This window comes from Malus domestica, chromosome 12 (genome assembly GCF_042453785.1).
Source record: "Malus domestica chromosome 12, GDT2T_hap1".
NCBI classification, from domain to species: Eukaryota; Viridiplantae; Streptophyta; class Magnoliopsida; order Rosales; family Rosaceae; genus Malus; species Malus domestica.
In genome coordinates, this window is record NC_091672.1 from 9,689,572 (window position 1) to 9,712,652 (window position 23,081).

The 23,081-nt window shown below is 38.6% G+C and overlaps 1 protein-coding gene and 2 long non-coding RNA genes across 3 annotated transcripts; 1 reads left to right on the top strand and 2 right to left on the bottom strand.

Moving 5' to 3' along the window:
• The first annotated feature begins 12,705 nt into the window (after window positions 1-12,705).
• LOC139189805 (uncharacterized) lies at window positions 12,706-13,134 on the top strand. Its single transcript, XM_070809035.1, has one exon. The coding sequence runs from the start codon at window positions 12,706-12,708 to the stop codon at window positions 13,132-13,134; it is 429 nt and encodes a 142-aa protein (XP_070665136.1).
• Window positions 13,135-18,743: 5,609 nt separating this feature from the next.
• LOC139190232 (uncharacterized) lies at window positions 18,744-19,537 on the bottom strand. Its single transcript, XR_011574320.1, has 2 exons — window positions 19,420-19,537; window positions 18,744-19,028 (listed from the first exon to the last, which is right to left on the bottom strand). It is a non-coding gene; the product is annotated as an uncharacterized lncRNA (long non-coding RNA).
• A 273-nt stretch (window positions 19,538-19,810) lies between these two features.
• Window positions 19,811-21,323, bottom strand: LOC139190182 (uncharacterized). Its single transcript, XR_011574238.1, has 4 exons — window positions 20,848-21,323; window positions 20,720-20,776; window positions 20,369-20,422; window positions 19,811-20,301 (listed from the first exon to the last, which is right to left on the bottom strand). It is a non-coding gene; the product is annotated as an uncharacterized lncRNA (long non-coding RNA).
• Between the last annotated feature and the right edge of the window lie 1,758 nt (window positions 21,324-23,081).

Below are 23,081 nucleotides of genomic sequence, written 5' to 3' on the forward strand. Positions count from 1 at the left end.
ACATCCATGCGCGACATCCAACTAATCCTCAAATAGAAAACTAAGTTTTACTAAAAAAAACAAGTACAAAGTTAAGTACAATTAACTGTGTACATCACAACACATATTTCTACGTCACGTACAAATTTGTACATATACAATTCAACATTATAAATAATTATAACATAATTTGTTTTGTAATAAATATAATTTAACAACTTAATATAAACATAACACCATAATTTCAATATAATTTAACTAATTCATATTTTTTTTAAATAAAATGAAGAAAATACCTTCTAAATCGTTATCCACCGAGCGCTAGTCACACACAATATCCCTATACACAACGAATTTTACAATTTTAGTATGAATTGACATTGATAATTTTAAATGAAAATAACAAAAAACCCTTACCAAACACAACGAAATAGCTTGATCAGCCTAGAGATTTAGATGGACGAAGTTTTAGAGGAAGAAATTGAGAGAAATTGGGACTGACGGATCTTGAATTGAAGAAAAACGAAGGGAAATAATTGCAAAGGAGAAATATGCAGAAAACTGCAGTTTTCTACCTCTGCAACTAAAGTCACGTTATAAAGATTACTTTTGGAAGAATCACTTTGCGCTACGAACATAGAATTCGTCTCGCAAGTTTTTTTTGCCCGACAAAATATGATTTCATCGCGCAAGTGTCATTTTTTTTTGTTGCAAAATTCTCTTTTTCGTTTTCTTTATAATTTAATAATGTAATCTATTTGCGCGACGAACACTATATTTGTGGCACAAGTTGCATTATTTTAGTTAATTTTATTTTATTTTTCCCGTTTTCTTTCTTACTAATGTAATTTTTTAATCCAATTAAAATTATCAAACCAAATTATATATTACCAAAATATTTATTAAAACTTATTTATTAACTAAAATATATATTATAACTAATGTAAACTTTAAGCCTTCCATGCATGTAACATAAATTTAAAAAATAAAGTCCAACATAACGTTCAAATAAATCTTATTTCATAAATAAATAAAAAATCAAATTAGGTTCACTCTTCCTCTGGGTCATCAGCAGGGGCCTCGGCAGCGAAATTGCTTCTTGAAAAGGTCGTCGACATATTTCCACTGCTTCTCATCGGTTTCATCAACATCCCAAACAACATGTAATGGCAATACAATTCAATTAAATATCGCAAAAATATTATTTTTAAACAAAAACAATTACACATTCTTTAGTATAAACTTACCGATAACTCCTGAACCATGGAGTTCTTCAAGTCCATATGCATCATTTTCTAAGAGTTAAACTCGATAGAACACATCTCCCGCACCAATCCCCCTACATGCTTCAGCCAAACTTTTGTCATCAAACGAGGGCAAACGCTTACTTCGGTTAATGACACCACAACTTTCTTCATTTTTTCCTACCACAAAAATTTAAAATGTAATAGCCTATTAAAACAATAATTTCAACCATATCAAATGTAAAACAATTAACTCAATAATATTTTTTTTTACCTTTCCCTTCACGAGAGCCTTCTCCCTCCCAACCCTTCGTTGAATTTGAAACTGAATCGGCCATAGTTTGATATAAAACCTTCGCAAAATAGGGTTATGAAACTGTGTTTATATAAAACTCGACACACTTTGCGCGACGAACCCTTAGTCGCGCAAAGTTATTATAACTGCGTGCTTTAATGGGAGCATTTAATGCGTGATTGACCAGTCTGACCGTGTTCAGAACACTTTGCGTGATGAACAATAATAGTCAACGCGCTAAGTCCTCTTGTGCGACAAAACTCTTCGTCGCGCAAAGGTTTTTTTTTATATTTATTCCGATGTTTGCATGACGTAAGTATGTTTCCGTCGCACAAAATAATTAAAACCTTAAATAATTACAAACAAATATTCAGTTATAGTATTTATTCTACAAATAATTAAAACCTTAAATAAATTGAATTAATCCATTCAATTATTTAAAAAACCAAACAAGAATTAAAGCCTAATTAAATCCAAATACATAACCTATAAAAAAACCTAAATTTAAATATTGCCCTCATAAACTTAAATTTAAAACTCTTGTTTTGATGGTCCTCCCTTCCGCTCCACGTCATAACACCACCACTTGTAACCTGCCTTCAACGCCTCCTCCATCAACTTCATCAACTCTTCGTTCATATCATCATCAATAGTATACTTACACTGTTACACATATATGCATATAATTAATTCCAACATATAACAAAAAAATTCACAAAATTATTTATTTATTTATCCATCAACAGTATACTTACTAATAATTGATCCATCATTGCCTTCTTCACATTATCGGGCACATATTTCCAAGAACACCACTCAGCAGTAGGACAATTATTCTGCATGGCTACACCAATCACATGCGCGAACTCCACATGTTGCCTCATATCAAATGAGTTGGTGGGCACGCTCTGATCCCAGTTGTTATCCTCCATTCCAACATAAACAGAATTGTGAAGAATAATGAGAGCTGAAGTGTATATTTATAGGAAGGTTAGGACCTTTGCGCGACGAAGGCTTTGCCGTGCAAACATCTGCACTAAATGCAATATTGATTCCTTTGATTCACATGCACTGAATGGCTTGAGGAAAAACTGACAGTAACTTGCGCGACGAAGCCTTCGTTGCGCAAAGCTTCCCCCTTCATCGTGCATGTTTTTCGCGTCAAAAAAATTACCCACATTTTTTTCTTACTGACTTTGCGCGACGAATATACTGTTTTCGTCATGCAAAGTTTTTCATTGCGCAAAGTTAAATTTTCTTGCACAACGAAGTTCCTGTTTGTTGCGCAAAACCCTCTTGCGCGATGATTTTTTCTTTGTCGCGCAAATAGTTTTTCCTACTAGTGTAATAACTCTCACTTAGTGGAGGAATGCCCACTAGACCTTGTAATAAACGGAGGCTAGAGATTGTCTTTCAAGATTTCAGTGACAGTAAATAATTTAAATTTTATTTTGTGTAAAAAACAAACCAGCTAACTTTTAATAACGATCTGTGTGTGGCAATGAAATTTCCAATTGATTAAGAAACTGCAGTACATCAATTTACTAAACTCAATAAATATTTGAGCTTCTCATACAATGCCACCCTCTTATTTGCTTGGAAGGGGAGTCATTCCCATACTTTTTTCTTTTCAATCTTTTTGGTTTTGGTCGCACTAGTCTTTTTGTTTCTGGCAATCCAACTCTTGGTATGTAAAATTCCATAAAAAATTGCAATCTTTTCTAAAATGATAACCATAAATTCCCACGAAGTAATAGATGAACCATAACAGAAAACAGAAGAAACAAAACTTTTATGCGGCTATTAATTCCTTCTGCGTAGTATAGTCCATGAGATTGTAGTCTAGTTATAAAAACATAGTATGTGTCTATATGTAATAACTAGATGTTCTTCTTTTCATTTTTTTCTTTTTTTTTTTTTTTTAAAATTTGAAGTAGGAGAGGAGTAGGCCAGATTAGCTAATAGTTGATGAAGGGTGCAAAGCACCCACCCTCCCCGGAGAGCGGGGACCAAGACTTCCCGTAGCCCCCAAACCCACCCCTCTCTCTTCAGGTGATGACTGGATATTTTATTTTTTAAATACATGTTCTTTTGTCACTGTCGCATAGTAAGAACAACCCTACAAAAGTTGTTCTCCTTTATCCATGAATAAATGCGCGTAAATGAAATTCAATGGGTGATTGTAACAATAACTACTACGGAAAGGAGAAAATTCCAATTCGGACATGTAATTATCAATCAGATTCACATAACCATATATTATTTGTGTTCGAGGATTCTAACTATTGAAGAAACTAACGTGTGCTTAGCTCAAGAGAGAGAAACGATGTCTTTAGGTCACTCATCTCAGTTTGCACTCTAGCAACTTTCTTGTGGGAATCAAAACATCTCGTCTCCCACAAGAAAATAGGGAAAGTGGAAACATATATAGATAGAGAATGTAAGAAATGTTGGAAATTATATATTGTAATATAAATGGGAATTGTTATTGCCACTCTAAAATTCTCATTCTACACTCCAAACTTTCTATATTTAGAAAGAAAAATACACTTGTGAGGAGTGTAGAATGAGTTTTGTAGAGTGCCAATAACACTTCCCTATAAAATATTGTAATACATAATTTTAATAATTGAATGAAAAATAGTGTTAACCATATTTCTTAGAAAGGTTATGTTATTTAGGTGCATTCCCTTGTCAAATGATGTATACTTATAAATGAAAAGTTACATCTCTTTAATAAGAAGTACTTGGGTGCTATATAAACTCATGAAGCCATCATCATTAATATACAAAATTAGAGTTAATTTTTACTCTTGAGAAATAGGGTTTCCCCACTCTATTTCTTTCATTATTCGTTTGTCAAATTTCGAGTCATGTCTTAGTACGGAATATATAAAGTTCGCCAGAGTCCGAATATTGAAGTGATTTGACTTCGGTTTATAGATTGTTGAATCTTGGGACACGGACGCCTACCACACTACAAGCACAAGAGTAGGGGCGAAATTCTGTCTTTAGGACGTTGCATTTATGCAAGCCTCAATCTCCAAGTTTGTCAGTTTTTCTAACTTTCTCTCTAGTTGTTTATATTAATCTCATATCTAATTGATGTTGTTCTTTATGATTATTATCATTGGAATTATATTGTTATTTGTCATATTAAGAAAAATGGAATCATAATTTGTTAATTGAATGTGCCAATCAAGATGTCATGTGTAATTGTTTAAGGTATGACAAGTTAGATGCCTACTTACAAATACCTTAAATATGGGGGAAGTCTACTTCCTCATATTAGCAAATTATTGTGTAAGTCCTAACATTTGTTTCGAGGACTTAACATTGGAAAACAACTACTCTCATATGAATTAAAATTTCAAAAGATGGGTTGTGCACACTATTAAAGATAATCAACCTAGTAGTGGATTCAATTAATAAAGGTTAGACTAGAGAGTAAGTTGATCATCGAGGAGAATGAGGCTAAAGCCAACATAACTAATGAATTAGCCAGACGGTGCTAAATTTTCTAAAGCTCTCATGAATTCGGGATTTGTTCAGGATCAAAATGAAGACAACCGTATGAACCGTAATATATTAGGATTAGTGATGTATGTTGCTTATAGTCTCAGTTTACTGTTGCGGTGAACAGTTCAAGATCTTCCGCATCCATTACATCACCAAGTAAACCCGATAAGTATTCATTAGGGTAGGTTCAAGTCCAAAAGGCACCTCTCACGATGTATCTCTTTGTCTGCCTGTACTCTCAAATTCTTTCTAATTTTTCTTTCATGTGGGGGATTGTTGGAAATTATATATTATAATATAAAATATTGTAATACATAATTTTAATAATTGAATGAAAAATAGTGTTAACCATATTTCTTAGAAATGTTATGTTATTTATGTGCATTCCATTGTCAAATGATGTATACTTATAGATGAAAAGTTACATCTCTTGAAGAAGAAGTACTTGGGTGCTATATAAACTCATGAAACCATCGTCATTAATATACAAAATTAGAGTTAATTTTTACTCTTGAGAAATAGGGTTTCCCCACTCTATTTCTCTCATTATTCGTTTGTCAAATTCCGAGTTGTGTTTTGAGAGTACGGAATATATAAAGTTTGCCAGAGTCCGAATATTGAAGTGCTTCGACTTCGGATAATTATAGATTGTTGAATCCTGGAAGACAGACGCCTACCGAACTCCAAGCATAAGAGTAAGGGCGAAATTCTGTCTTTAGGACATTGCATTTATGCAAGCCTCAATCTCCAAGTTTGTCAGTTTTTCTAACTTTCTCTCTAGTTGTTTATATTAATCTCATATATAATTGATGTTGTGAATTTCTTTATGATTATTATCATAGGAATTATATTGTTATTTTTCATATTATCTAATATTACTCCAACTAGAAATAGTAAGGGAAAGCATGCGAGGAAAAGGTAAAAAAAGGAAATTTTCTGAGTCACATGTTTCCAAAAATAGGTGATAGTGGAAGTACTCAAAACCATCACTTTCCTATTCTCAGTAGGATAATGACAAATAGTTCCTAACATTACAAGAAAAACATCATTTCCAGACTAAATCATTTTGTCGGGCCAGAGTAACTTCTCGTCGCTTAAGATTTTACTCAATGGAATTTTGTCGCTCAAAAATCACCGCGTAAAGCAGGTCAGGCAAACTTTTGCCAGACGAATTTATAATTTTTGTTGGGCAAAATATGTTTGCCTAACGAAATTGTGTTGTCAACAAAAGCATGTTGACCACGTTTGCCCGACGACAGTAATATTTTGTCCGATGAAACTATTCGATTGGCAAACACTTTAAATTTAAAAAAATATTTTGCCCAACGAAAAGGTTTGTCTGGCAAAATTTGTTTTTTTTTTAAAATAAATTTTTTATTTAGTTAATTTAAAAAACAAATTGTGCAGCTGATTCTAATTTCTAGCCTCCTTTATTCTAGCTTGAGCATCTGCCTCGGCAACCCTGACCTTGTCCTCTGGTCTCACAACAGCTGATTCTAATATCACAACGCACTCTCAAGCTTTCGCAACCTCAGAGCGCCATATGTGTGCCTCTTGGAGAGTAGAATCTCTCGGCCTAGTCAATTGTTCTCTTTCTTTCCTCAAGGTTTGCAACCTTTTCTTTAGAATAGAACAAATAAAAAAGTTCTCTCAAGCAAACATCAGCTTCTCTTTTTCCACATTAAGAATATGTAGTAATGGAAGGGGAAAAGAAAACAGATCGATCCTGTTTGGATCAAAACTTGAACTTTGGGCTCAAGAAAGGAGCTGGCCCGAAAGGAGGCCCAAAGGGAAGATAGCCGAAGCCCAGTCGAAGCCCAGAAGGCAGAAAGGGCCTTTTCTGACTTGGTGCAGCTCATGAAGACCACTTGCTTACCTACCCAAAGGCCAAGTGGTATAGACTGATCAGCTACACAGCCCATAAAGTACTTTATGATGGCAGTACATGTAAAAAAGCCGATTAGTCATCACCCTCAAACCGCATTCGGGCAAGGCCGCTGCTACAGGAAGCCAAGCCAAGTTGTCTATATAAGAAGAAGGAGAAACCAGGAATAAGGACACTCAATCAAACAAACAAAAGCACAAACTCTGCTCAAAGCCAGATTTGCCTTCAAAACAAAGCTGTAGCCAGCCTTCATCCCTTTCGGGACAACCCTCTCTTCAACCCTTGTAATAGCTCTGCTACCTTGTTCAACCTTGCTGTAGTATCGATTCATCTTTTGTAATCTCTCTCCCTCTATCCCTCTAAGCTTTCAGACCTTTGACAAAACTACAAAGATAGGAACCTGCAAGACGAGCAACCTTACCCGATAAAGTTTAACCTTGCCCGACCTTCTTTGCTTTGTTTTTGTCTTTTCAATATGTTGTATACTTCCAGTTATATGCAAGTTATTTCTAGCAATATGACTATTAAAAGGCTTTCTCAGTACTTGAATCCGATTTGAATATATCGTCAGTGTTCAAACCAGATCCAAGTCCTAAGCCCTCGGGCATGTAAATCTGATCAGTTAAAAGTTCTTGGCCTCAAGGCATAAAAAAGAACCTTATGTGGACTTAACCCATCCACGACGGTGCTTGATAAACGAGAAGTCCGAAGTTACTTGGGGCGCAAGTAATCAACCTACCCTCTAGTTTTCTTTCTATTATATCATGATTACCATAGAACGCCTGAACGTGGAATGGATTATAATGGAAAGCCTCAAGGCCTACACCTAAGGCCCCACAAAGGCATCTATTTGGATTCATTCCGTTCTGCGATCTAAAGAGTCGAAGTATATGAATGAACTCTGATGGGAAGCCTCAAGGCCTACACCTAAGGCCCCACGAAGGCACCTATTTGGGTTCATTCTACTTCTTGGACTCGGGTAATCAGAAGTATAATAGTTAGAAAACTCCGGCAATCACGAGAACGAATATGATGTGTTCGAGCACCGGTTTAGTTATTGATGGGAAGCCTCAAGGCCTACACCTAAGGCCCCACAAAGGCACCTGTTATAACTAACACAGTTTCTTGGATACATACATACATGCAATTAAAACGCGACATCTATTTTACATCTGCCATGCTAAGATGGCAGTGGCACGCCTGAGCACCTAAATGTTAACCTTGATGGGAAGCCTCAAGGCCTACACCTAAGGCCCCACAAAGGCGCATCTCAAAGTTAACGCTGTCCTTCTCTTTCAGCCTTGCCCGACGAGCCTTGCCCGACGAGCCTTGCCCGAAGAGTCTTGCCCGACGAGACTTGCCTAGCGAGACTTGCCCGACAACGCCCGATAGTGAAGCAGAAGCCCGACAGCAGCCCTCAACCGGCGCCAACCTTCAGGGGAGTTGTGTGCTCGTCGGCCAGGAAACATCCCCGACGGAAATTCCTGACGCGAACATAGTTTTGGCAGGCCCGGTGGGATACCTTCTGATCAGAAGATATATGTCAAAATGCCAGAAGGTTTACAAACCACGTGACTACAAATGTTGCAAAGGTTGGAGAAAGCTTCCACAGGCTTCAGAAAAGAAACAGACCTGGTTCCTCCCGAGGGAAAGAGACTTAAAACCAGCCCGCCTGAAGAGTTGGTGGTAGACAAACCTGCAGTTCCCTTTTCAGAAGTCCTTGTAAATATGATCAATATGACATGGGCTGAGAAGGGAAAAGAAAGAATTACAAGGGAACCAGAAGAGAAGAGATTGGCTGAAAAACCTACAGGAGGGGTGATTAAAACACCCGAATATCCAAAAGCAGCCATAATCAAGGGGATGGTTATGTGCAGTAAGTGCCAATGCGAGTGTGAGCTCGAAATTCCCCCGGCTGGAGTCCTCATTGACCGTGAACTAATCAGGAGAAAGGAAGAAGACGTCAGAAGAGAAGCCCGCGAAAAGAGTAAGCAGGCAACAAAAAAGGACACTTCTCGAAGCGTTTTTCAACGACTAGGAGGTGATTCCCAACCCAAAGCTTTGTCAGAAGTATTTCGAAACCATGAAGTTTCTGAAGAAGCAGAAGATATAGAGGCCAAAATACAAAGGGGTACATATCATCCTCAATACGGCCAGATGGGGGGGGGAAATCAAGAGGATTGATGGCATGACCAATCCTGTTAGAAAAGAGCATCCTGCCCACCTCGGGTGAAAATGGTACGTAGTCGGGAAGAACGGACAGCCTACCAAACCAATGGGGGCCTCTATGGTCAGGAGGGTTCAAAGACAGCACAAAGCCTACATGAATGCCCTGAAGACCTCCACAACATCCGAATCCTCCAAAAATCACAAGTTGGAAAAAACAGCATCTGGGGGAAGTAGTCAGCTTCGTTGGAGAAGTAAGAAAGAGGTGGAAAAGGCCAACAGCAAAACAGAAGGCGATGAGGATCACGTGCCACAGAGCCAACATCCTGGGAAGTACAGGATCTTAAGGAGAGCTCAAGAAGATCTAATCATGGTACCAACCCCTAGATGGAAGCCAGAGCCTATTTGCTTTGGAACTATTTCATCTGAAAATAGACTTCCTTCTCTGCCATTGGTAGATCCTTTTGGTGAAGTTCCAAAACAAACACTGTATGCGGACTTGAACCAACAGCAACAGGAGGGGGCACCAAAACCATTACTTCCAGTTGATGCGATGGCCTGGTTGGATAAATTTATGGACCAGATTGGGGGCAATAAAGAAGATCCGCCCGAGCCTAGTAATTTCCATATCAACATGACATATGTGTTGTCCGCCACGTTTGGTGCCAGACCTGATCAACCCGCTACTATGGAGGGTGATTACTTGACAACTGAGCCAATGATGGCACATGTCAATGTAGAGGTAGTCGAAGAAGAAAGCTCGGGCAAGGCTGAATCTTCAGAAGCATCCAAAGGCGGTCCTCTAAGGATTTACACAGATGAGATGGTGTTTAGCCGCCCGAACTGCTCGTTGGCCAATCATCTGAAACCCATATACGTTACAGCTCACCTAGAAGGTGTGCCCTTCAAAAGAATTCTAATTGATGGAAGAGCAGCTATTAACATGTTACCAGCCAAGCAGATGAAGAAAATGGGAAGAGGCACGGAAGATCTTATTCCCACAGACCTCACAGTCTCTAGCTTCTCAGACGCTATCACTAAGACTCATGGGATATTGCCTCTAGAAGTGGATCTGGGATCTAAAAAGATAATGCTGGCATTCTTTGTGGTGGACTGCACTTCCACTTATGGGGCCTTACTCGGAAGAGATTGGATCCACCAAGGCTTGGCCATACCCTCTACTCTTCATCAACAAGTGGCTGTTTATCATGAAGCAGGCATAGAAGGACCAGGCTTTTGGGAGATGGTAGAGGCCGAATCAAGGCCATTTCTTCCCACAGCCAATGTTGCGGAAGCAAGTTTCTACGACCCCAATGTAGGAATTTTGAAGTGTTCAGGAGCTGACGAGAACGGCCGCCCTACCAAGGTGACGGCCCAAAAGCTTTTGGAACAAGGAATGCTCCTTACTAGAGAAGAGTGGGATAGACCTTGTATCCTCCCAAATCCCCTACACCATCAATGACTGAACAAAACAAGAGAGATCAGGTAATGGCAGTCAAATCCCTGATTAAAAGACTGTTGGTGTATGGGAAGGGAAGAAGGCAAGAAGGGAGCTCTTGGACAGGGAAGAACAGGAATGGCAGGTGGGAACTTCAACCAGCCAGCATGAAAGCAAGGAGGAATCTTGCAGAGAAGAACTGGATAGGGCCATTCAAATGGCCGAGTGCATATGTGATCTAGACGGGCCAGACGACTTGCCCGAGAGCCCGGAGCTGGTCGAATTTTTGTGTACAGAACCAGATAAGCCACCACCAGAAGTCCAGGATCCTCTGGAAGTTATTAATTTAGGAACAGAGGAGGATCCAAGACCAATACAGATCAGTGGTTTAATGGGGGTTGATGATCGGGCAAGGATTGTTTGTCTGCTGCAAGAATTCAAAGACTGTTTTGCTTGGCACTATACCGAGATGCCAGGGTTAGATCCAACCTTGGTGGAACATAGAATGCCCATCAAGCACCACGGAGGATGTCAAAGGAGATAGAAGAAAAGGTCAAAGAAGAGATTGAAAGGCTAGTGAAAGCTGGCTTTATCAGACCAGCCAAATATGTGGAGTGGTTGGCCAACATCGTACCCGTTTTAAAAGCTGTAACAAAAGCGGTACGATGTTGTGTGGATTATAGAAATATTAATGGCGCTACACCAAAGGATGAGTATCCCATGCCCATGGCCGATTTATCCATAGATGCAATAGCAAAACATAAAGTCCTATCTTTTATGGATGGGAATGCCGGGTATAATCAGATAAAGATGGCTCCAGAAGATATACATAAAACAGGTTTTAGGTGTCCCGGTCATGTGGGGGCATATGAATATCTGGTCATGCCATTCGGGCTCAAGAACGCTGGTGCAACTTACCAGAGGGCAATGAATGCCATCTTTCATGATCTAATTGGCCAGAGCATGGAGGTATACATCGATGACATAGTGGTAAAGTCCAAGACAGAAGAACATCATCTGGAAGATCTCAGACAGACATTAGCAAGGATGAGGATCCACAAATTGAAGATGAATCCAAAGAAGTGTGTGTTTGGAGTAAGAGCGGGCAACTTCTTGGGATTCCTGGTGCATCAAAGAGGGGTAGAAGTGGATAAGAACAAATCTCGGGCAATAATGGAGTCACCTTCACCTACCAACAAGGTGCAACTCCAGAGGTTACTAGGCAAAATTAACTTTTTGAGGAGATTCATTGCTAATTTAGCAGGCAAGATCCAGCCGCTGACTCCTTTACTAAGGTTGAAAGATAAAGAGAAGTTTGAATGGGGACCACCGCACCAACAGGCCTTTGACAGCATCAAGGCCTATTTAACTTCTCCACCAGTGTTGGTGCCACCTCAAAGGGGAAAACCCTTGAAGTTGTATATTTCTGCCTCTGAAAAGTCAATCGGGAGCTTGCTAGCCCAAAATAATGAAGGCGGGAAGGAGCAGGCAGTGTACTACCTCAATAGAATTCTGACTGAGGTAGAAACAAGATATTCCCCGGTAGAGAGATTATGCTTGGCTTTATATTTCACTGCCAGTAAATTAAGGCATTACATGTTACCTTGTCACGTGCACATCATCGCCAAGGCAGATGTGATAAAGTACATGTTGTCAAAGCCAATGCTCACAGGAAGGATTGGGAAATGGATTCTAGCTTTATTGGAATTCAGTTTTCAGTACGTACCCCAAATGGCAGTCAAAGGTCAAGCAATTGCCGACTTCCTGACCGAGCATCAAGAACCTTCAAATGAGGTGATCAATATCCCGGGAAGCTTAGAGGTTACTAGCATTTGGATCCCGCCAAGAAAAGATATTTCGGGCAAAGAAGATTGGGTCTAGCAAGAGATAAGAAGAGTAGCTGGTCTCTGGATCACTCATTGGAAGTTGTATTTCGATGGATCCTACACTCAGAAGGCTTCAGGAGCGGGAATTGTAATTGTAAACCCTCAGGGAGTTTATCATTATTATTCATTTCTCTTGGACTACCAAGGGAATACTAATAATCGGGCAAAGTATGAGGCCTTAATTATTGGTCTGGAAATCTTGATGGATCTGGGGGCAGTAGAGGTAGAGGTCTTTGGGGATTCAGAGTTGGTAATAAACCAGTTAAATGGAGTTCAAGTGCAGACATATTACCATGGCGGGGTATTACTTGGCAGCTACGCAATTATTGAATTTCTGGGATTCTGAGATATCGGTCAATCATGTTCCTAGGAAATCCAATTTAGCGGCCAACGAGATAGCACAACTAGCCTCAGGAGTGCCAATACAGGAGAGGAAATATGGGGTGGATGTCGAGATCCAAAGAAGAAACCTCCCTTCCATCTTAGAAAGGGGATTCAGTCTAGATATAATGGTGCTAGAGGCTGAGATAGAAGATTGGAGGTCACCTATTATTCATCATTTGAAGGATCCTTCCTCGCCTACAAGCAAGAAGGATAGACAGCAAGCAACCAAGTATGTCTTATGGGCGGAGAACTTGCTAAGGAAAACTCCAGATGGGTTACTGTTGAAATGTTTGGGCCAAGAAGAATCCATGAGGGTAATGGCCGAAGTACATGAATGAGTATATGGAGCACATCAGGTTGGAACAAAGATGAGATGGTTGCTTAGGAGGTATGGTTATTTCTGGCCCAACATGGAAAAAGATTGTAAGTCTTATGCCCGAGGATGTGAAGAATGTCAGAGGCACGGACCTCTCCAGCATGTGCCCTCAGTGCCTTTAAATCCAGTGGTCAAGCCTTGGCCCTTCAGATGATGGGTAATGGACTTCATCGAGCAAATCTATCCAGCTTCTAGCAAAGGGCATACCTTCATAATTGTTGCAACGGATTACTTTACCAAGTGGGTGGAAGCATCAGCAGTAAAATCCATAACGTCAGCCACAGTCAAGAATTTTATCGAGACCAAGATCCTGCACAGATATGGGGTGCCCGAAACTATTGTGACAGATCGTGGACCATCTTTTATTTCAAAAGAAGTTGAGGAGTTTGCAAGTAAGTACAAAATAAAGATGATCCAGTCCAGTCCATACTATCCGCAATCAAATGGCCAGGCAGAAGCCAGCAACAAGATCCTGATCAACATTATCAAGAGAATGGTGATTGATAGCCCAGAAAAATGGCATGAAAATCTGAGGAACACTTTGTGGGCATACAGAACTTCTAAGAGAGCAGAAACATGGACAACTCCTTATGCTTTAACTTTCGGGCAAGATGCAGTGCTCCCCGTGAAAATCAATGTGAGTTCTTTAAGAATTCAAAATCAATTTGGATTGCATAGTGAAGAGCATGTCGAAGCTATGTGTCAAGGAATTGAAGACTTGGATGCCGCCCGAATTGAAGCTTTGAACCAGATTCAAGAAAGGAAGCGAGCCGTTGCCCGAGCTTATAACAAAAAGGTGAAGATGAAATCCTTCAAGGAGGGAGACTTAGTATGGAAGACAGTCTTCCCTCTAGGAGCTCAGCTCAAGGGCTTTGGGAAATGGAGCCCGACATGGGAATGTCCTTTCATTATTAGTCGTGTTTTGGATAGAGGGGGATACTACTTGGCGGACCTTGAAGGAAACAGGCATAGACATCCCATTAATGTTAGATTCTTAAAGAAATATTGTCCTACGTTGTGGGATGTCAGAGACTGTTATATCGAAGAAGATGCAAGGTAAAGCAAGCTTCGGGATATCAATGTGCAGTGTGTATTTATCAATCATTCAAGAAGATGGAAAGACAAGAGTTGCTGAGATAAGATATATTTCATTTCGACAAATTGATAAGATTTACAAATAGATCTAAAGTCAACGCATTACAGTCAAATCTCTTTCTAGGTGTTATGGGATCTTCAACTGATTTTCCGATGTCTTCATGGATGGAACCCGATTAGATGATCGAGTTGTGCGGCCAACATGGGCCTGGTAGAGGATCCTCAGACAGGACCATCACCATAGGTGATGATCAAGCCCAATTTATCAACGCAACAAGCGGGAAGACGAGCCTGCGAGAGGAAACCGTCTGACCAAGGGTGTTGGAGATAGTGAGGTGTTCGACCAAGGGTGTTGGAGACAGCAGTCTTTTGAGGAAAGCCCTTTTTCTCACGAAAAGGGAGTGTTAGGAAATCCCACTCAAAGCCTAAGGAACCCATTGCTCGGTTTTTGAAAGCTCGAAGATGATGGAAGAAAAGGCTGAAGAAAATTTGATGGCTTGACAGAAGAGATTTCGAGCCAGAATTTATAGAGCCCCAGGGGATAGTTCAAAGGTCGTGAGAAGAGCAAGGGGCACGGGTTGCCTTCATCCTGTCTAGAAAACACGAAGTTCCAAAAAATTGAGATGCACGCATGTGGATATTCAATCAATGATGGCACCTGGGATTCCAACCTTAATATTGATTGAAGGGGGCACTGTTTAGATCAAAACTTGAACTTTGGGCTCAAGAAAGGAGATGGCCCGAAAGGAGGCCCAAAGGGAAGATAGCCGAAGCCCAGTCGAAGCCCAGAAGGCAGAAAGGGCCTTTTCTGACTTGGTGCAGCTCATGAAGACCACTTACTTACCTACCCAAAGGCCAAGTGGTATAGACTGATCAGCTACACAGCCTATAAAGTACTTTATGATGGCAGTACATGTAAAAAAGCCGATGAGTCATCACCCTCAAACCGCATTCGGGCAAGGCCGCTACTACAGGAAGCCAAGCCAAGTTGTCTATATAAGAAGAAGGAGAAACCAGGAATAAGGACACTCAATCAAACAAACAAAAGCACAAACTCTGCTCAAAGCCAGATTTGCCTTCAAAACAAAGCTGTAGCCAACCTTCATCCTTTTCGGGACAACCCTCTCTTCAACCCTTTGTAATAGCTCTGCTACCTTGTTCAACCTTGCTGTAGTATCGATTCATCTTTTGTAATCTCTCTCCCTCTATCCCTCTAAGCTTTCAGACCTTTGACAAAACTACAAGGATTGGAACCTGCAAGACGAGCAACCTTACCCGATAAGGTTTAACCTTGCCCGACCTTCTTTGCTTTATTTTTGTCTTTTCAATATGTTGTATACTTCCAATTATATGCAAGTTATTTCTAGCAATATGACTATTAAAAGGCTTTCTCAGTACTTTAATCCGATTTGAATATATCGTCAGTGTTCAAACCAGATCCAAGTCCTAAGCCCTCGGGCATGTAAATCTGATCAGTTAAAAGTCCTTGGCCTCAAGGCATAAAAAAGAACCTTATGTGGACTTAACCCATCCACGACGGTGCTTGATAAACGAGAAGTCCGAAGTTACTTGGGGCGCAAGTAATCAACCTACCCTCTAGTTTTCTTTCTATTATATCATGATTACCATAGAACGCCTGAACGGGGAATGGATTCTAATGGAAAGCCTCAAGGCCTACACCTAAGGCCCCACAAAGGCATCTATTTGGATTCATTCCGTTCTGCGATCTAAAGAGTCGAAGTATAAGAATGAACTCTGATTGGAAGCCTCAAGGCCTACACCTAAGGCCCCACGAAGGCACCTATTTGGGTTCATTCTACTTCTTGGACTCGGGTAATCAGAAGTATAATAGTTAGAAAACTCCGGCAATCACGAGAACGAATATGATGTGTTCGAGCACCGGTTTAGTTATTGATGGGAAGCCTCAAGGCCTACACCTAAGGCCCCACAAAGGCACCTGTTATAACTAACACAGTTTCTTGGATACATACATACATGCAATTAAAACGCGACATCTATTTTACATCTACCATGCTAAGATGGCAGTGGTACGCCTGAGCACCTAAATGTTAACCTTGATGGGAAGTCTCAAGGCCTACACCTAAGGCCCCACAAAGGCACCTCTCAAAGTTAACGTTGTCCTTCTCTTTCAGCCTTGCCCGACGAGCCTTGCCCGAAGAGTCTTGCCCGACGAGACTTGCCCGGCGAGACTTGCCCGACAACACCCGATAGTGAAGCAGAAGCCCGACAGCAGCCATCAACCGGCGCCAACCTCCAAGGGAGCTGTGTGCTCGTCGGCCAGGAAACATCCCCGACGGAAATTCCTGACGCGAACAGATCCCTTATTATTCACGTAAGAGATGAGAGTTGTGTATCTTGAGAGAGAGAGGAGAGTTGCAGCTCGAGGAGAAAAAGAAAGGGTCTCAGTACTTGTAAAATATCAGAACCTTGAGAGAGAGATGAGACTTATGTACCTTTGAATTTTTAAAACTTTGAGTTTATAGGAAAACTAATGAAAATGGTTTAAAAACTTTGAGTTTTAACGATAAAGACAAAATAAAGAGTAAAGTGAATAGTACCATGATTGACTTTTTAGTGTAAAAATGTGGTTTTTCGTTAAAGTGAACAGTACCGGGAACTTTTCGTTAAAGTTCCCGTTTAAAACCCTCAAAACCCTTTTGAACAGTGTTTTTAAGGAGAGTTCAAAATAAATGAAAATTCATAATAATTAGTGTACAAGTGTGAAAAATGTGAAAAGAATATACAAACGCTTGTGATTGCAACTCCACACTTGAACGGTGGTTACATCGTCGTTTTAAAACCCTCACAATGACAACTGTGAAAAATGGAAAAAAAAAATGACAAACGCTCATAATGACAAGCTCTACAACTTTTGTGAAGAGGTCAACTCCGATATTCGACATCATAATCCATAATCTATATTTATATTTAACTATCGATTGTCGTTTACGTTTATGTTCCATTTTTCTTATCAGATTTAGTTTTGTTTTCTTTAGATTTTCATTTTTGAAAACATGATCTTTTAGCAGATGCAGAAAGATGAATGGTTAGGATCGTTGATCTCATGTTCCATTATGTATGATTAACTGAAAAATGAGTTGATGTTATATAGTTTCTAAAAACTTTATGAACTCTGAGCAATAATTTCACTAACCACAAAAATCTAAACGTGATACCAATGATCTGAACCTTTCATCTTTCTGCATTCGCTAAAAGACCATGTTTTCGAAAAAGAAAATATGAAAAAACGAAATCTGGTGAGAAGAATGATGCATAAATATAAATGACAATCGACGGTTAAATGTAAATATAGGATTTATGGATTATTGTGTCAAATTTTGGAGTTGACCCTTGTACAAAAGTTGTAGAGATTGTCATTACGAGCGTTCGTATTTTTCTGTACATTTTTCACACTTGTACATTAATTATTATGAATTCTTAATAATTTTTCGCTCAAGCAAAAAACACTATTCATGGGGCTTTCGAGGATTTTAAAAATCTAAATGATGATGTAACCATCGTCCAAGAGTAGAGGATGCAACCACGAGCGTTTCTATATATAATTTTTTTTTTTAACAATTTTCACACTTGTACATTAATTATTATGAATTTTTATTTATTTTAAACTCCTCCTTAAAACATTGTTCATGAGGGTTTGAAGAGTTTTAATCTAAACGATGATATACCCATCATTAATAGGATGCAATCACAAGCATTTTTATTTTTATTTTTTTTCACATTTTTCATACGTAAATTAATTATTATGAATTTTTTAATGTGCTTTGGTCTTTTGTAGAAAAAAAAAATTCAAATTACATTAAACAATTCATAATAATTAACTTACAGGTGTGAAAAATATGAAACATATATACAAACACTTGTGATCGCATTCTTATGCTTTGACATGGTTACGTACATCGTCGTTTGAATTTTTAAAACCTTCAAAACCTTTGTGAACAGTTTGTGAGTTGAAAATGTGTAATAATTCATAATAATTAATTTACAAGTGCGAAAAATGTGAAAAAATTGTGTCAACGCTCGTGATCGCATCCTCTACACTTTGACTATGGTTTCATCTTCGTTTGAGTTTTAGGTGTTACGGTTTTGGGTTTTGGTTTGGGGTACGCAGTACTAATTTAATGAAAACGCACTACAACAAAAATGAACATTGTGCACAATAAATTATCTGTGCCCTTTGAGGCCAAAAAGCACCAACAATTGTGCTCATAGACCAATAGCAACAGTGCAGCTACTATATTTGTGTATGTGCCCTCTATGGGCGTCACCATTGCTCAGAGGGCACAATACTGAGTTATGTGCTCATGATGTTAGCACAAATAAAGGGTGTTTTGTGCCTACGTTCTGACAAAGTTGTCAGACTACCATTTCCAGCCATGTTGGCACTTAAAATGTAATTGTGCCTGCACGAATTAAATATTAAAAAAAAAATCATAATTTGAAAAATTGAAACTGAAATTGAGGTTTTTTTTTCTTCATAAAATGTAGAAAGCCTACAATACATTCTCAATCTCACAAACATATATTGTAATGTTACATATTTAATCTCTAATGCAAAAAGAACTTGAAAGCAGACATTTTTGGACAGATGCATCTTCCCCAGCAAGCCTTGCACCTCATCGAATCTCTGCTGCTCCATAAACGAATTAATGAAGATGATCATCAAGAGAATATCTTCCATTTCTGTTTAAGTATTCCTTCAAATAGCTTTTCCCTATCCTCCTACACAACAACTTTAGTAAACTCAATAATTTAATGATTATAGTAATGTAAAACAAGATAATTTTAATACATAAGAATAGAACCTCCAACAATATGCAATTGAAATATAAGTTTTTCCACTATAAGAACATCACCGTACTTTGAAATTATGGACATCAGTAAGTTGATAAGCAAGACAAAAGTTGATACTTACAACAATAAAAGTTGATAATTATCCTAAATAATGTCATTTTGGCCTACAAGAGATCGCAGACCAAGTCACATTTTCACCAAGGATGGGAAGTTCATGAGTTGGAGGGCAAACATATTTCATAGTGGTAAGAGAAAGTAAACTTCAGAAAGAAAAAGAAATGTGCAAGGTTTTGAGAGGATAGATGTACATATGTCTCACCTGGCTTGCAACAAGGAGAACTGCATTGGCATTTTCTTTCTTGTAATTTATCTAAATGTGTTTTTGTCACCATTGCAACCCGATCAATGTATGGCTCGGTATATTTCTTAGCTTCCTGCCATAACACATAAATGCCATAAGAAAGAATTCCATCTACCAAATCCATATATTTAAAAAAGTTCTCTTGAGGGGCTCACTTTAATGTAAGGATCTGCCATATTTTGTGCCTTGAAAACAATTGGTCATATAGAACTGTTTGATGAACGATATACATCAACAATTTTTGTAGTGACTAATCAAATATTTGGTTCAAGATAGGCTTTAAATTCCAAAGATTGTTTCTTCAACCTTGGGATCCAGTTCTTCAAATTAAAAGAGGAAGAATTAGAAAGGTTGCCAACTTGGTTCAATATCTCAAATAGAAAAGTTGACTGTACACTAATTGTTCAGAAAAGAGGAAGATGTCAAACACCAAAGCTGAGTCTAATGACTTCAGAATTTATTAGTAAGATAGGCTCTTGCTGCTTTATGCTCCTCTTCAGAACTCGAGTTTTGAAACTTAAATTTTGCCACTTAATCCCATAAAACGCAACTCGTGTCTCACTTTGTATTTTGTATTATATGAAGAAGAGTTGGGGATAACATACTGTTCTGATTCTTTCAACGATGATCCCAGCCCAACCCTCACCACGAGCTTTCATTTTTAAGGCCTGAGGACAAACAATAAATGAATACTTGGCTATTCCAGTTTATTCACCTGGCAAGTGAACATCTTTATTGGAGAAGTTTAACGAATAAAGTTTGGAATATCAGACACACATTTTCAATTCCCAGATTGAAGGCTGGTCTTCCAAGCTCATTCCAGTAAGTCACAATGTACGTCTGCACATAAATACTTTGTCATGAAATTAGACTGACATTGTTATCTAACTAATCTGCGTGGATTTACCTGAAAATAGTCTACATGAACTCCAAATGTATGTGGAAGCCATCCTCAATGGACCTGATCATGGGTCACAGCAAGATTTAACTATTGGCAGTATGGTGAACTTAATTTTAAAGTACTTGTAAATGGTAACAAGAACATGATACGCTTCACTGTTATTCAAGCTTAAAAGTTTGCATATGATTAATAAGAGACGAGGCCATAACAGAATCCACCTTTAGGCAATTGATAAATTTACTAATTGACTAGTCTCACTAAAAGAGGCAAAGACACAAGAATTAAACCTAAAGTGATAACAACAACGTTGCCAACAACAGCAGGCATTAGAAAATTATAGCATTACCATTTCCTTACCTCAGTCAAATCTTCAAATATCGAAGAAATCCCAAACTTCTCCTTCACCATTTCTTCCTGAGATATCAAAAAAATTAATACCATATAGCAATTGATAGTTTTAGGTAGCAAATAAACGGACAAGAAACCTCTGCAACTTGAAGATCATGTTCAGTTTTCCGAATTCCAGTCTTTTGTTCATCATTTACTTTTCGAAGCTGAAAAAGAATAGAAAGAGAGATTAAATTGGCCAATTAAATTACACTAAAGTCTGCTTTTACAAAGAAATTTTGCACCCATGGAAAATTAAACTTGATTACAGATTGTCTAGTTGTATACACCATGTAGGACCTTGATCGCAGAACTCCATAATGAAGGGATATCTGATCTACAACTCCACAGATATTTAAAAGCTTTCAGAACTAATCAAAACAATTCAAAATAACATCAAATCCTAAGAGAAAACAGCTTCTCTTAAAAACACGCGATTACTAAAAGAAATAATATTGTATATCCATGGCACCTGAACAACCAACACACGTTTACAAGTATACAATCGTACTTTAAAAATGAAAGGAGATAAAGATGAAAGCACTAATCATCCTCTTCCTCTTCTCTTACCTCTCCTTCTTATTGGAAATGTGCCCTAAAACCAATCATATGATGATACTTTACGGACATTTCACATGTTAAACTAATCTAGTTTAATATCAAGGGCATAGATTATTGTTTTAAGCCGTCTCATATAAATGTTATATGCTTAAACGATGAGTCCAAGGAATATGTAATTAGGAGAATGTAATTTAAACAAGTTAGATTAATGAGACCATTCTCTTTCGTATACATATCCTAAACGTTCCTGATCATAGGATTGCCAATTGGGCATTGACAATCTGTTAAGATCAGTACATGCTATGTCTTCTCTTAGGGAGAGTGACTAGTCTCGAGTCATTGGTGTGATTGACACCAAGACAAGCATGTAGGTGCTCAATAACGAATGAGTCCACTGAACACGATCAACGAGGAGTTCTCATACTCATGTCACATGAGAACTCATGGTTGGGATAATGCAAAGTAGTCATTTGACCTGAGGCATCATAGTTATCTTGTGGTTAGGTCCTTGATCTTTGACTATGTCAAAGTCACCCCGTCCGAGGGTGTCCACGACATAGTTGGGGTTAAGCCACTTAGCCATGGAGGCAAGTGAATGCGCAACAAGGGATCTCTAACCTTCAAACCGTTTGAGGGAGAATACTCTATGATATGATTAAGAATCTCTGGCCAGAGTATGAATGAGATTTAGGAAGTCGTTCCAAATCACATTCAAGATAATCATATAAGTAAATGAATCACATTGGATAGTAGACATGAATAAACTATCAAACCAAACAATGTGGTCAAGAGTATTGTATTAGAGAAAGACCGTATTGCTTTGTAATCCTAAACTGAATAGGTTCTCCACCTCTTCTGATTAGCTTGGGTAACCATGATATGCTGCTAAGTGTCACTCATGGTTTGTGGAAGCCCTAAACGTGTATAAAAACTAAAGGGAGAATTGAAAGTAAGTTTCAATTCACAATCGATTTGAAAGAGTTTTAATCGCCCACTGCCTCGCTAAAAGGAACATAATGGATCGTACACCGTGTAAGGTAGAGATTGAAGAAACAACGGAGATGAGTAAGAATAATTAAATGGTTTAATTATATATGGCAAGGATTAATTAATATTTTAATTAATGAAATGAATAAGTTCGTTAAAGACCTCGGGATAGTATTGGACCTTAAGGCCCAATGGGTTTTGAACGTCAAGTCCATTGACTTAAGTTGTATGACAACTTAATGAATAATGATTCACAAAGGCCCAAATAGCCCAATAATACCCTAAGGCCGGCCATTTAGAGGAGGGTAGTGAACTTGCTTTAATTACAAGTTTGCCACTCCAATGAAGGAAGGTATAAATATGACTTTATAGCCAAAATTCATTTAGGGTTTTCTTTTGGGAAAGGATGAGAACACAAGCTCTCTTTTCTCTCTAAAGAGGCCGGCCACCCTAGAGGAAAATAGCTAGCAATCTTACTTCCTCTAGGTCACTCATTTCTTCTTAAAATCTTACCTTGGTGTGGAGACTTAGAGGTTCTCAATTTTGAGAACTTGGAGAAACCTATTCTTCCATCCAAATCCATGGATCTAAGAAGCAAGGAATGAATGCCCTATCTCTTGGGTGATTATCCTTTGCTTTTGCAAAGAGGAATCTACAAAGGTATAAATTTCTCAACTCACTTTCTTTTGAGTTGAGTCTTGGTTCACCTAACTACTAGGCTTTGAATTTAATGGGTAATGTTTTGTTTTGAGTGCATGCAAGCATGATTCCGCCTTTAATTTGT

What these genes read in the sequence shown, in the direction of transcription:
- LOC139189805 (XM_070809035.1), top strand. Translation starts at nt 12,706, where the DNA reads ATGGCGGGGTATTACTTGGCAGCTACGCAATTATTGAATTTCTGGGAT.